Below are 14,944 nucleotides of genomic sequence, written 5' to 3'. Positions count from 1 at the left end.
TGAATGAGCAGTCACAGCCTCTGGGTTTACAGATTTCTTGTATCAACAATAAGATCCAGGCTTTCAATGACATCTTGGATGCTGCTATCCTGTGTGTACCTGTTTGTGGTGAGGATGTTGAGGTCATGGAGAGAGTCATTTACCTTGGCAATGACATTTGTGTCTCTGCATGTTGTGAGCCAGAGGTCAATAGACGTCTGGGTCGGGCCTGTGGAGTCATCGATTCACTGTATCCCGGGGTGTAGTGCTGTCGGTACCAATCCAGGCAGGAAGAAAGTCCGAGTCTTTAAGTCCTTGGTGCTTCCAGTCTTGCTCTATGGATGTGAACTGGTATCTGAAACAGAGATTAACTCCTTCTGGACCAGGTCTCTTCGTAGAATCCTTGGTTATCGCTGGTCAGACTTTTTGTCCAAACGAGAGGTTGCTGAAAGAGACTGAAGTGAGATTAGTTACCTGTATAGTCCACGAGCGTCAGTTGCGGCTGTATGGACACGTGGCTCGATTTCCTGACGCTGATCCTGCTCACCAGATTCTCTCAGCAAGGGAGTCTCGTGAGTGAAGGAGGCCAATGGGCCGACCACGTGCCTCGTGGTTGCAGCAGGTTGAACGGCATCTCAAAAAGACGGGGATGGGCCAGGCATCTGCCGAGGGGATGGCCAGATGGAGGCCCCTGGAGTAGCAGCGAAAATTGGAGGCAACGACGCGCTGCTCCAGTGCATGTTCCCACACCTCACCTGAGAGTGAGAGTGAGATGGACCTCGAGTTATTGACATGTGATAAGTGTGAGACCAGCATCGCATCTTCATCAGAGAATCAGTAGCTGTTGAACTGCCTGTGGGATGTGGAATTGTTGGAAAGATGTTCAAGAAGTTATCAGAATGAGATACGATGTATTATATTACATGGCGATGTAATATGTTGGGGAGAGTTACAAAGATTTGGGGGCGGGGTGGGGAGTGAATCAGGGGGGATCCGTCACTGCAATTTTTGAGGAATTTATCTTGGTCCGTGTGCTCGAGTAGGTTCTATTTACACTTGTATAAGGGATCTGCAAGAGCTAAGGTTTATGTAATATGTGCACAGAGGAAGGCAGTGAGTGTAAACTGAGAACACAATAGAACAAGGAGTCGTTAATAAAACCTTGAAGGACTTGTGGCACCCAGCAGTTAGATGGACGACGACACGGTGAGGGGGCTGTGATACGAAGATGGGGAAGGGGGAGTATCCATAAGTAGAATGTGGTGGAATAAGATATCATTATTGTTCCCCTCCCCGCCAAGAATGCCGGAGATGATGGACAGTAAAGTAAGTTCCGTCCGACCGACTGACCGATCATCTGTGCACGTACTTTTTGGTCCGTGATATTTCAAAAACCTTTGAACATTTATCATTTATATTGCAGATATCTATTTGTCATGACATTATCTCAACCTGATTATATCATGGCTGCGATTGGCTGAATTATGTTGCCATCTCAGAAACTTGGCTTATCTTTGTGATATTTGAAAAACTGTTCAAGATTTTGCTTTCATATAACACAGATCTGTTCCTCATACCACGAAAAAGGTGGGAGACCCAGACTATCAGGTCCTTGTTTTCAAAATCACTTTCTCTGTTTTATCCTGTGTAATGTATTTTATTTTTTCCTGTCTTTCATGCAGAGTTTGCGAGGATATTCGGTGGAGATGTGGGAAAGGATCGTAAACCTTCTTTCCATTCTGGTATGACGTCATGCAATACACCGTGTGTGTGTGTGTGTGTGTGTGTGTGTGTGTGTGTGTGTGTGTGTGTGTGTGTGTGTGTGTGTGTGTGTGTGTGTGTGTGTTTTTGTGTGCGTATTTATATAATGTGCACATGCCTCGAAGTTGTCTAGTTTGGGTTCAAGTCACGTCCCAGCTATGAACAGAACTTTCATCCCGGTGTTTCTCAGACATCGGGGTTCATCAATCAATGTGTGTGCCGTCCATCGGATGGACGTTAAACTGAGTGTCCCGCATGCCACCATTCGTTGTGGTCCTGCTGCGTAGTCTGATATTTCAGATCAATTGTTCAAATTTGCATAAAAGCACCAAAATTGGGACAATTGCAGAATAATGTATTCCGAACAATTCTCGATATGGAGCCACCCGAGATTGTGCTTGGTCAGCTTTGGCGACCATTTTCCAAAATGGCCACCATTCTACTTTAGCGAAATTGGCTATATGCTCGTATTTTCTTATTGTATTGGTGGTAGATATAAGGAAAGTGTAAAATTCACCAAATTGACCATGAAAAGGCGTATTCAAATATTATGAGCCAGTATTTTCGGTAAAAAAGCCATTATTTGATTTGTAAATTGCTGCTCTCCTGAAACTTTTTGCTGAAAAGTACCCATTATTGCCTGGAGAACAAGAGTCAAATGATACTCATCACATTCAATGGGTTTGGAATCAACAAAAATTGCATTATAGATTACATACTTTACTCTATTTTGAAAAGGGAACTGATTGATAATCGTGATAATGACAAACTCAGAAAATGTAGTCAAATTATTGCACACTTCACTTTGAAGCGGCTACGGTTTACTGTCTACTACCATTCTACCAGGACACATGGTACACACATACATCAGTCTAGTACAATATGAGTTTCTGAGCTCAAGTGTACTGGCTCTGGATCAAGAAGTCAACACTTTTACAAGCAATGCGACTTTGCATTTGCACATTCTAAGCTCGGCCGATATCTCAGTCTGTGTCTACTGCGTCTGTCTACTGGCATTCTCCTTCACAAACACAGTCCAGTGCATTGCAGATTAGCCTTCTTACATTTGCAGCAGCTTCTACAGCCTTTTTTGCAGTCGCACGACACCAGCTTGAAGCAGCTTTTTGAAGCCTCAGGGAGTGTGGTCCACAGCGGTTTGTAGGACCCATCCTCTGTTTGCCGCCAGCCCCAGCTTGTTGGTGATGGAAGCAGGGTTGAGGGACCAAGACCTGCCCCCAGACATAGCCATCCTGGAAGACTGATCTCTTCACATGCTGTTCCAAAGCATCGTAGGTCGGTGGGATGCTCTGGACGGAGTTCCTCTTGGCGAAGAGTTTCTTTCTGGCCTCGTTGACGTCCGTATATGGACTGGTGCGGTCATAGAGGAGCACCACAAACCTTTCAATGCAGTACATTGTGTCATCCTGGATGTTGACTGGCGTGGTGGTCAGGGTCACAAGAGAATCTGTCAGTTCTGGAAACGAGTTCCATGTGGCCCAGGCAGATTTCTTCCCATGCCCCACGAATGCTGATACCGTGTCACATCCGGTCATGGCGTGGAAGACAGGGAGGGCACGTGCCTTCTGTGGACCGAGGGAGGCAGCTATTTCATGGGCAGGGATGTAGCAGTAGTTCTTGCCCATCCCAAAGGCAATCCAGAGTTCATCCACGCATGGTAGTGCCTGGGCTACCATCACCGCCAAGACGACGACGTCGGTGTCTACGGTTCGAACTTGAATCAGACGGTAGTCATGTTCTGCAGCATGGGCCACATGTCGCATGATGCGAGTGTCCGCCTCTTCTTGACCGCATGGAGCCAGAGAGCTTTCCTCTTCCTGCCATGCTGAGCCGTGCCAGCAGTTCGTGGTTTCCAATTTGTGTTGCACACTGCCGCACACGCTGATCAATCTTGAAGGTGATGGCTTCATGTAAGGTGTCCACACCAGACTGTCTGCAGAAGAAGCATGAGGGTTGACTAGAGGTTCTTGATTCTGCACTGAGTGACCTGGTGTGCTTTCCTGGCACGGCATTGCCTTCACCAGATGAGCTGCCTCCTGCTGGCCTCTTCTGTGCTCTTTGCAACTTTGTTGTATTAAAACGAAGCATGCATCGTTTATGATAGACAGCTTTGTGAGCAACCAGTGCGGCCTCGATGCCCTCTCCTTCATCAAGTCTATCAAGCTGCAGCGTTCTGGGTAGTATGCCCAACTCTCCAAACTGCATCAGATTCCCGGCCAGTGTCTTGTACCCACTCCCTGTGTTTGGGCGTTTCGTATTTTCTGGGCAAACAAGGGACTCTGCTGTGTCCTCCTCGCATATGGCACCCAGTTCCCAGTTTGTGTTGGATGGGCCAACAGACGCACGGTCCATGGAAGAATGCACTAGCTGGAACTTCTTTGACATGGTCACTCCCGCTCGTGTTGACTCCGCTCCTGATGATTATAATCACTCCATATTCTGCAAAGACACAAAACACCTTGTTACCACACTAATACTACTTACTACTACTACTACACCAATATTACCAATTACAACACCACTTCCACCACTACCACCACCACAACAAAATACTTCTGAACCTGTCAATGATGCTGTGTGCAAAAATGGATTTTCCCATAAAAATGACCATTTTTCCCCGATACAATGGTTGGAAATATAATAAATCAACACAAATGACATTTGTATTGTTTTCCTTTGTAAATGCACATCACATGGAGTATTTATCACCTCTGAGAAACCTATAAAGAGAATAACAATGATAGATATCCCATGTTAAAGTAGAATGGCGGGCATTTTGGAAAATGGCCGCCAAAGCTGACCAAGGCAAAATCTCGAGTGGCTCCATATCCAGAATTGTTCAGAATACATTAGTCAACATACGTACCAATTTTGGTGCTTTTATGAAAAGTCGAACAATTGGTTTGCTATGCTGCAGTACTATTGGGGGACGTTAAAGATCCCACGGTGTTCCTCTCGAAGAGTAGCTATCGCCAGCACCCTGAACAAATTGCAAATACTTGCTTTAAATGCTGCTGGGAAGGCAATGGCAAACCACCCGGTTTATCCCTTGACAAGAAACTGGTTTGGCAGCTCTTTAAGAGAGCATTGTTCATCAGAATGTGTCCACCATGGTTTCTCACCACCATTGCTTGACGTCATAATCTTGTAAAATCAAATCTTTTTTTACTGTCCCAAGAATATTGTTTAGTTTATCTTCCAATGCTATAAAACAATTCTCCTGCCTTTACCCTTGTCCACAGATTTTCCAGATTGGTGCTGTCAATGAAGGACTGATGGATTCAGTTCGCGATATCTCGTTTGTCGCGATTGCCATCTTCTTATTCGTCATTCATTTTAAACCATCGCGCTGGTTCAACAAAAAGAGAATCAAAAAAAAGTGCTCCTTCCACTGGTAAAGACCACAAGTTACTTTTTCATCAACATGATTACGTCATCGTCCATAAGGAGAAGATGGCTCAGAGATTTTAAACTATTTTGTCCTTAATTTTTTGGAAGAATCAACTTTGACAAACTAATGTCTGGTCGAGTGATGGCATTGGGAATCAGAGTGGGGAACACACTCTTCTAGTTGTCAGGTGACGTTCAGCCATGGGTCACACCTGTCATGGAAACATGAAAGATGTTATTCTGTCTTTCTTCAGAATCATCCCTTGGGTCCTTGTCCTGAATGGATCCTCTGTGGGAAGTGGTTCAGGTAAAAAATATTTTGTTCAATTAGCAGGTGTGACCTTGAGTATTAACTTGGTGAACCATTAAACCACTTACCATGAACTTTGAGCCCGTCAAAGGAGGTCGCATTCATTTTTATACTTCTTATTCTTATTCTTATTCTTCTTATTCTTATTCTTATTCTTATTCTTATTCTTATTCTTATTCTTATTCTTATTCTTATTCTTATTCTTATTCTTCTTCTTATTCTTCTTCTTATTCTTCTTCTTATTCTTCTTCTTATTCTTCTTCTTATTCTTCTTCTTATTCTTCTTCTTATTCTTATTCTTCTTCTTATTCTTATTCTTATTCTTATTCTTATTCTTATTCTTCTTATTCTTATTCTTATTCTTCTTATTCTTATTCTTCTTATTATTATTCTTCTTATTCTTCTTATTCTTATTCTTCTTATTATTATTCTTCTTATTATTCTTATTATTATTCTTCTTATTATTCTTATTATTATTATTATTATTATTATTATTATTATTATTATTCCTCTTCTGCTTTTTCTTCTTCGATGTTATTTTTTGCATTCACAATGGCTTCTCTTTGTTTTTTTTATTCCATAATATTTGTATTTTCTTGTTTTATACAAGGAAATCAGACACAGGTCGAGGCCATTCAGCCCATCATGCCTGTGCAACATCAACACCACACAAATTTATCAACACAAGATCCAAAGATGAAAATGCAAAATTTAGTGTTTGTTTGTACCTCCGCCACCGAAGGTGAAGGAGGTTATGTTTTCACCCCTTTCTGTCTATTGTCTGTCTGTCTGTCTATTTGTCTGTTTGTGTTCAGGATATCTCAAAAAGTTGTGGACGGATCCAGATGAAATTTTGTGGACAGGTTTGGTGTGTGACAAGGACGACCTGATTAGATTTTCTAGTTAACCTCCGCCATCGAAGATCGGAGGTTACTGTTTTCACCCCTTTCTGTTTGTTTGTTTGTTTGTGAACAGTATTACGGAAAAACTCCTCGACGGATTTCGACGAAACTTGGTGGGGCGGGGGGGGGTGAGGTATGGTCCAAGGATCATGGCATTCGATTTTGGATTTTGGACCCCCCCCCTCCAAAAAAAATTGTTAGAGAAGAAATTTTTTTTTTTTTTTGCATTTCTACATGTTTTAAAGCCTGGTGTTGGCTTAGTGGTTAGGGTGGTGGCTTGGGATCCCAGGGTCCTGAGTTCAAGCCCCGTTGGCTGCTGAATTAACACCAGGGGGTTGACTCAGCCTGTCATCCTTCCGAGGTCAGCGAAATGAGTGCCAGTGTACTGGTCCCGGTGTATGCCCCGGTCAGAATAGGTGTACCATATCCCTGTGTGTCGTAAGAGGCGACCAGGGTTGGCGTCAGGAAGGGCATCCGGCCATAAAACATTGCCTCAAGAAAAAAGCCAAACCCCTGCACAGCAGGGAAAAATGGCTGTAAAAATGGTCCTTTTTTATATTTCTACATGTTTTAAGTGATTTCCAACCCCCCCCAAAAAAATTGTGAGAGAAAAAGAATTTTTTTTTGCATTTCTACATGTTTTAAGTGATTTCCAACCCCCCCCCCCCAAAAAAAAATTGTTCGAGAAAAATACAACTTTTGCAACTTTTTTTTCAACAAAATTTCGATTTCTTTTATTTGCATTTATACATGTTTTAAGTGATTTCCAACCCCCCCCCCCAAAAAAAAAATGGAGAAAAGAACTATAACTATCAGCACTGTTGACATCATATTTAATGAATAAGATATAAGGCTCACTTGAGTGACCCAGCAGTATTGGCGGCGGAGGTTTTGCACTCTCCCGAGTGCTCCCCTCTCTAGTTTATTAGTGTTTTTGTTGGGTTTTTGTGTTTATTTATTTATTTTTTTCATTTCCTTTTTTTGTAATTATGTGTAATTTTTGTAATTTTTGGTTTTTGTAATTGTTCTGATTTTTACTTTTTTTGTCTTGGTTATTTTTTTCATTCCACAGCCATCCTTTAACCTTGTTTAAGTTACATCTGCAGATTCAATTTATTGTACACTAAAACAACGCTGCACTCATGGAACATGTTTTTTGTGTTTTACATAAACGTACACTTTATGCTTTATGCTTTGTACTTCACTTTATTTTGAACTTAGAAATACTTCTTTTGTTTCTTGCAGTTTTCGTCGTTGTCGGAAACATCAACAGAAGAAAAAGGGAGATGAGGATCAGCTGCTGCTCAAGGAGCTTCAAGAAAACGAACAATTGGAGATGCAGAAAGCAAAGGAAGAGGAAGCTCTGAGAAAGATAGAAAAACTTCAGGAAGAAAGTGAACATATGCACCAAAAAGAAGAAAGTGTAAAAGAAAGAGAGCTGTTAGTTCAGCTCAGAGAGCAAGAGGTGTTGGAAAAAGGTGCAAAACAAAAATATGAGGAAGAGTTTTGGATCAAAGAGAAAGAAAAGTTTGAGAAAATCATGGAAGAACAGCAGAGGAAAAGCAATGAAGAAGACATGAGAAAAAGAAATGAGGAAGAGCAGATCAGAAAGCGTGAAAAAGAGCTGAGGAAAAGAGAAGAGAATGTTTACAAAATGGAGAACAAGATGTGTCAAAAAGAAGAGCAATTGAAACAAAAAATGCAAATAATTAACACAATAGAGGAAGAGCTATTGTGCAAACAGCGAGAAGCAGATCAACGAGAACAAGAGATTTGTGATCGAGAAAATAAGGTGTATAGATGCGAACAAGAGGTCTTGCAAGGTGAGATGAAGGATAATAAGTGTATGGAGCAGGAAGAACAGATAAAGCAAGAGCAGGAAGAACAGATACAGCAAGAGCAGGAAGAACAGATAAAGCAAGAGCAGGAAGAACAGATACAGCAAGAGCAGGAAGAACAGATAAAGCAAGAGCAGGAAGAACAGATACAGCAAGAGCAGGAAGAACAGATACAGCAAGAGCAGGAAGAACAGATAAAGCAAGAGCAGGAAGAACAGATACAGCAAGAGCAGGAAGAACAGATACAGCAAGAGCAGGAAGAACAGATAAAGCAAGAGCAGGAAGAACAGATAAAGCAAGAGCAGGAAGAACAGATAAAGCAAGAGCAGGAAGAACAGATAAAGCAAGAGCAGGAAGAACAGATAAAGCAAGAGCAGGAAGAACAGATACAGCAAGAGCAGGAAGAACAGATAAAGCAAGAGCAGGAAGAACAGATACAGCAAGAGCAGGAAGAACAGATACAGCAAGAGCAGGAAGAACAGATACAGCAAGAGCAGGAAGAACAGATACAGCAAGAGCAGGAAGAACAGATAAAGCAAGAGCAGGAAGAACAGATAAAGCAAGAGCAGGAAGAACAGATACAGCAAGAGCAGGAAGAACAGATAAAGCAAGAGCAGGAAGAACAGATACAGCAAGAGCAGGAAGAACAGATACAGCAAGAGCAGGAAGAACAGATACAGCAAGAGCAGGAAGAACAGATAAAGCAAGAGCAGGAAGAACAGATGCAGCAAGAGCAGGAAGAACAGATACAGCAAGAGCAGGAAGAACAGATAAAGCAAGAGCAGGAAGGACAGATACAGCAAGAGCAGGAAGAACAGATACTAAACTGGATACGGAAGATACGGAAAGAACAGGAAGAACAAATGCGGAAAGAACAGAAAGAACAGACACGGAGTAAACAGGAAGAACAGATACGGAGTAAACAGGAAGAACAGATACGGAAAGAACGGGAAGAACAGAACCAGAGAGATGACGAAGAAGGGAATAGACTTCTGTGCGCATTGTTTTCGCAGAATAAAAGAGTGGTGACATACAAAAGTGTGAGAAATGAAGAGAAACCCCATGGTGGTGACAGGAAATACTATCAGCAACAGAGGCCTCACTATGAGCACAGGAATCAGTGGCAGCAACAAAACAAACCCCATGGTGGTGTCAGTCATTACCATCAGCAACAGAGGGCTTACCATGAGAACAGAAATCAGTGGCAGCAGCAACAAAACCCCCATGGTGGTGACAGGCGATACCATCAACAAGAAAATCCTCACCGTGGGTCCAGGGTGCAGCGGTTTTGAGGGGCTTCAGAAACAGAAGCCTCATCATAATAACAGGCAACAACAAAAGAAACAGTACGGTTGTGAGGGGCTTTAGCAACAGAAGCCTCACCATTATAACAGGCAACAACAAAAGAAATAGTAAGGTTGTGGGTGTCGTCAGCAACAGAAGCCTCACAGTAATTGATGAAAAGCTGCAACAACAGGAACAGTACGGTTGTGAGGGGCTTTTGCAACAGAAGCCTCATCATTATACCAGGCAACAACAAAAGAAAGCACGGTCGTTGGGGGGCTTCAGCAACAGAAGCCTCCCAGTGATGAGAGGTGGCATCAGCGGCAGCAACAACAGAAACAGCACGGTTTTGAATGGGTCACGCAATACTCAGGACCTTCAACAGGTAAGCACTTCAGGACTTTGGTGAAGTTAGACGTTGAGATACCGGGTTCAAACACAGCCCACCCCAAGATAAAGATGTTACGTTGAAAGAAATTTTGGGAATTGATCTTTTTACATTAGTTGTTGTTAATAGTTCCCTCTATGAAGAGCAAGAATATCCTGAATTGTGGAGATTATTGTGATTATAATTTCGGTCGGAAAGATAATTTATTTCCATTGTTATCCCTGTGCACTGGTGGTGGTGTTGGTTTTATCCTGGTGTTGGCTTCGCCGTTATGGTGGTGGCTTGGGATCCTTGGGTCCTGAGTTCAAGTCCCATTTGTCACTGAATTAACACCATGGGGTTGACTCAGCCTGTCATCCTTCTAAGATCGGCGAAATGAGTACCAGTGTCGCAGCCAAATGGCTGCACATGAAGGGAAGGGTTATCGACGGACTTATTAAATCTGGTATTGGTGTAGCGCAGGCTTGATGGGCCGAATGGCCTTCTCCTGTGCCTTATTCCTTGTAAATCCTTGTAAATGCACTATAAATAACAATTGCTTTAACTCTCTTCCCTACTCTCTTCCCTGGATGAAATAAAAACACCTTGTTCTCTTTTTATTAGATTACCTGATCCATCAGTGCATTTCCTTCTGTGTCCTTTCCTGGATCTTTTATCAAACGTTTGGAGATGTCAATGTATTTAACCTTTCATGTTGTTATTGTTTTTCCAGAGGCTCATCAGAAGAGGTGCTTGTTCTCTCCTTCACTCCCTCAACGAATCCATCCCATCTGTCATCATGTAAGTACCCCAGATACATGCATCACGTTACTAATTATTACAAACTTCATCTAAGCGACATGTTCTTCACCTGTATTGTATCCCATTTTGTCTGTGCTTCAAAAGCGTTGAGAACAAATGTACATTTTGTTGCACTCAGCCAGACAAGCACCAAATATATCTTACAACTAGAGGAAGTCTGGCATGACAGTTAAGGTAGTCACATAAAAAATGACTGTATACACCTGAAAGATCATTAAAGTAATTTGTATTTGAAAATATACACACACATGCAGTACACGGTCTTGGCTCATGGAGGAGCTAGTACACAGAACAGAAACAGCAAGAGAAAGGGGAAACTAGATGGAGACAGACAAACGAGACAGAGACGGAGATGGAGACGGAGACGGAGAAAGACAAACAAGATGGATACATAAGAAAAGTTTGGGGAGGGGTGGGGGGGTGTATATTTAAGATATAAAATTTAAGGCAAAATAAAGTTTCGTAATGGCCACTGGAGAAGAATATAAAATATATGGTGGTGGATCCATTTTTCAGGATCCTAGTTTAAAAAAAAAGTTGCTTTGTAAAGGTAATGATATTCTAAGAATGGAAAGGATTTGCCAAAAGTGAGCAGATGGCACATCCAGAGAGAATAGTTCATTGTGTTGTGGAAATGTGACTACTGTAGATGTCTGTTTGGTTGTGGCAATGTTGCAACTGAGGGTGTGTCCGCAAGGGGCGTAGCAATGTGGCTACGATGGTTGTGTACATTAGTGGTGTGGTAATGTGGATAGGATGGGTGTGTCCATTAGTGGTGTGACAATGTGGCTACGATGGTTGTGTACATTAGTGGCGTGGTAATGTGGCTAGGATGGGTGTGTCCATTAGTGGTGTGGTAATGTGGCTACGATGGTTGTGTACATTAGTGGCGTGGTAATGTGGCTAGGATGGGTGTGTCCATTAGTGGTGTGGTAATGTGGCTAGGATGGGTGTGTCCATTAGTGGTGTGGTAATGTGGCTAGGATGGGTGTGTACATTAGTGGTGTGGCAATGTGGCTAGGATGGGTGTGTCCATTAGTGGTGTGGTAATGTGGCTAGGATGGGTGTGTCCATTAGTGGTGTGGTAATGTAGCTAGAATGGGTGTGTCCATTAGTGGTGTGGTAATGTGGCTATGATGGTTGTGTACATTAGTGGTGTGGTAATGTGGCTATGATGGTTGTGTACATTAGTGGTGTGGCAATGTGGCTATGATGGTTGTGTACATTAGTGGTGTGGTAATGTGGCTAGGATGGGTGTGTCCATTAGTGGCGTGGTAATGTGGCTAGGATGGGTGTGTACATTAGGGGCGTGGCAATGTGGCTACAATGGGTGTGTACATTAGTAGTGTGGTAATGTGGATATGATGGGTGTGTCCATTAGTGGTGTAGAAATGTGGCCAGGATGGGTGTGTCCATTAGTGGTGTGGTAATGTAGCTAGAATGGGTGTGTCCATTAGTGGTGTGGCAATGTGGCTATGGTGGATGTGTCCATTAGTGGTGTGGCAATGTGGCTACGATGGGTGTGTCCATTAGTGGTGTGGCAATGTGGCTATGGTGGATGTGTCCATTCGTGGTGTGGTAATGTAGCTAGGATGGGTATGTCCATTCGTGGTGTGGTAATGTAGCTAGGATGGGTATGTCCATTAGTGGTGTGGTAATGTAGCAAGGATGGGTGTGTCCAGAAAGGGCCTGGCAATGTGGCTACAGTGGGTGTGTCCATTTGGGGCATACCATTATCAATGTGACTTCTATGGATGTCTCGATTCGGAGTGTAAATGTGGCAGACATGGACACATCCATTTTAGACATATCAACCTGTCCAATCATAGAAAGGCTACTTTAACATTTGTCCATCATGTGGTCGAGCTGGAGCAAGTCCATGGAATACATGCTGTGATTGTTGTTGAAAGCTCTTCAAACCAAATTATTTTTCCCAATTCAATGATCATATTCATCTGAATGCTCCAATAACTGAGTTAGAAAGCACTGCCACTGACCACCTGTTCATGTATGTGCCATGATATAAATGTTCTTATAACGGAGAGCTGTTGTTACCAATGAACAATTATTTTGGTTCAAATATTCACAATCTTGGACCACTTCAGCCTCCCTACTTCCCTGTCCTTATCCTTCCTCTCTTCCTCTTCCATATGTAAGTCGCGTGGAAATGAGAGTTCTGAGACAAATTGGAAAAATGTCAAAGTAAGTCATTAATTGATTAATTTATTAAATTATCAAAGTTCTGGAACTTGGAAAAATGTCAAAATTAAATAATAATAAAAAGAGAATATCTTAACCACAACCCTCACAAAATATTTTAATTAATGAAATATTTTAACCCCTACCTAAAAATATCAAAATTTGGGGAAATCAAAGTAAAATTGGGTAAATGTGAAAACTTTTTGAATACCCCTTCCCCCACACACCCCTCCCCCCTCCATCACACAACCTCTCAATATTTTAATTCTGGTATGTATAAATATTTTACATTGACGTAAATGAGGAAACTGTTTAAACTTCTTGACTATCCCACCAAACTTCCAAATCAACAGGACGGAAATCAATTAATAAACAAATGAATATTTTATGAAATAACCACCACAATTTCAAGCAAGCAGGACCAGAAGAACATTTTATCAATTGAGTATATTGTGTAATATCTTTAATAAAACTCATTACTAAATGTTTGTTCAAATATAACAGTATTTTTTGTTAATAACACTGGCTCTATGCCCAGGCTTTCCGCCAAAACAACACTCAAAGTGACAAGATCAATCCCTTCACTTATTTAATGATATATTTTGATGTGAATTAATGATGCAATGTCTCAACACCCATCCCCCAACTTTCCCAGGCTTTTTGAAACACCTCGGCTTCATCTCTGTGTTTGAGAATGGAGGTTGCTGAACCGACTGGGGAAGACTTTGAATTTTCTGGGATAAACAGTGCTCTCCCAACTATCTATATTGATTTACACATTCACATCGATGGACTGAACTTGAACCTCGACTCTCGAAAGGTAAGGATTTAAAAAAATATTCACAGAGCTTGATTAGTTCACACAGTCATCTGATGTTAAATGAATGGAATTAATTAAAACTTTGTTATTTCCTTCCATAGGAAATTGTTTCAGATCGACAACCTAAAAACGCCCTCATTGTCGAAATGAGAGGTGAACTCATTGATTTGTTGGACAACCTTTTAAACAAGAAAACTTTGAAGACCCACAAAACAAGTTCTACCTTGGAGACTCACAAGAAGAGTTCTCCCTCAAAGACCCAGCATATGAGTTCTACCTTGGAGACTCACAAAATTGGGGAAAATCAGGAAGAGTTCTGCCGAGATGGCTCACAATGTGAGACCTACCTTTGGAGACTTTGGAAAAGGGTCTGTCTCGATGGCTCACGATGTGAGACCAACCTTGGAGGCCCAGAAATTTTGGGAAAATCAGGAAGAGTTCTGCCGAGATGGCTCACAATGTGAGACCTACCTTGGAGATTCGCGAAAAAGGTCTGTCTTGATGGCTCACGATGTGAGACCTACCTTTGGAGACTTGGGAAAAGGGTCTGTCTCAATGGCTCACGATGTGAGACCAACCTTGTTGGCCCAGAAATTTGGGGAAAATCAGGAAGAGTTCTGCCTGGATGGCTCATAATGTGAGACCTACCTTGGAGACTCGGGAAAAGGGTCTGTCTCGATGGCTCAATATGTGAGACCTACCTTGGAGACCCACAAATTTTGGGGAAATCAGGAAAAGAGGTTTGCCTTGGAGACTCGACATGCGGGTTCTATTTTAGAGACTTGGAAAGTGGGTTCTACCTTGGCGCCTTTTGGAGTTCCAAACATATCGATGTCATTCTTCGTTAGATGGTGATTGATGAGAGGTAACTTCAGTTGATGAAAAATTAATTCAATGATATATTATTTAATTTGATGTTAGATAAGTAATGTTTTTATTTATTCCTTTTCAGCAATATCAAGAGAGTGTTCTGAAGAACTCGTAATCCTCTAGACACGTTCATAAAACATCTCTGTCTCCCTATCTACTTCTTCAAACTTTAAACAACTGAAGCTTCATTCTTCAACAGAACTGGAAGAAAAGAAAACAAAATTGTTGTATAAATAGAATACATTCACCTTGTATTATTATTGAACTGTGAAATAAAGACTTGTGAAATGGAAAAAAAAACTAGAAATGATTTATGATGTGAGGGTTTGAGTTTGTATGTGAGGGTTGGGTTAGGGTTTGAATATTAGGGATAGGGTTGGGTTT

At 41.9% G+C, this 14,944-nt stretch overlaps 1 protein-coding gene across 1 annotated transcript in view; it reads left to right on the top strand.

Moving 5' to 3' along the window:
• LOC147011917 (uncharacterized) overlaps positions 1–14,409 on the top strand; it is an 83,709-nt gene extending 69,300 nt beyond the window's left edge. Inside the window, exons 4-9 of the mRNA XM_085856361.1 lie at positions 1,662–1,721; positions 5,001–5,152; positions 7,606–9,487; positions 9,729–9,867; positions 13,536–13,690; positions 13,792–14,409. Of these exons, the coding sequence (XP_085712487.1) occupies positions 1,662–1,721; positions 5,001–5,152; positions 7,606–9,487; positions 9,729–9,867; positions 13,536–13,690; positions 13,792–14,154 (2,751 nt within the window). The 3' untranslated portion in view covers positions 14,155–14,409. The remainder of the gene's footprint in view (positions 1–1,661; positions 1,722–5,000; positions 5,153–7,605; positions 9,488–9,728; positions 9,868–13,535; positions 13,691–13,791) is intronic.
• The last annotated feature ends 535 nt before the right edge of the window (positions 14,410–14,944 follow it).

This window comes from Eptatretus burgeri, chromosome 15, assembly GCF_056783735.1.
Source record: "Eptatretus burgeri isolate ZD-2024b chromosome 15, Ebu_testis_v1, whole genome shotgun sequence".
In the NCBI taxonomy this organism is placed as follows: Eukaryota; Metazoa; Chordata; class Myxini; order Myxiniformes; family Myxinidae; genus Eptatretus; species Eptatretus burgeri.
Note: the sequence above shows the minus strand (reverse complement) of the source record. Positions and strands in the feature narration are given on the sequence as shown.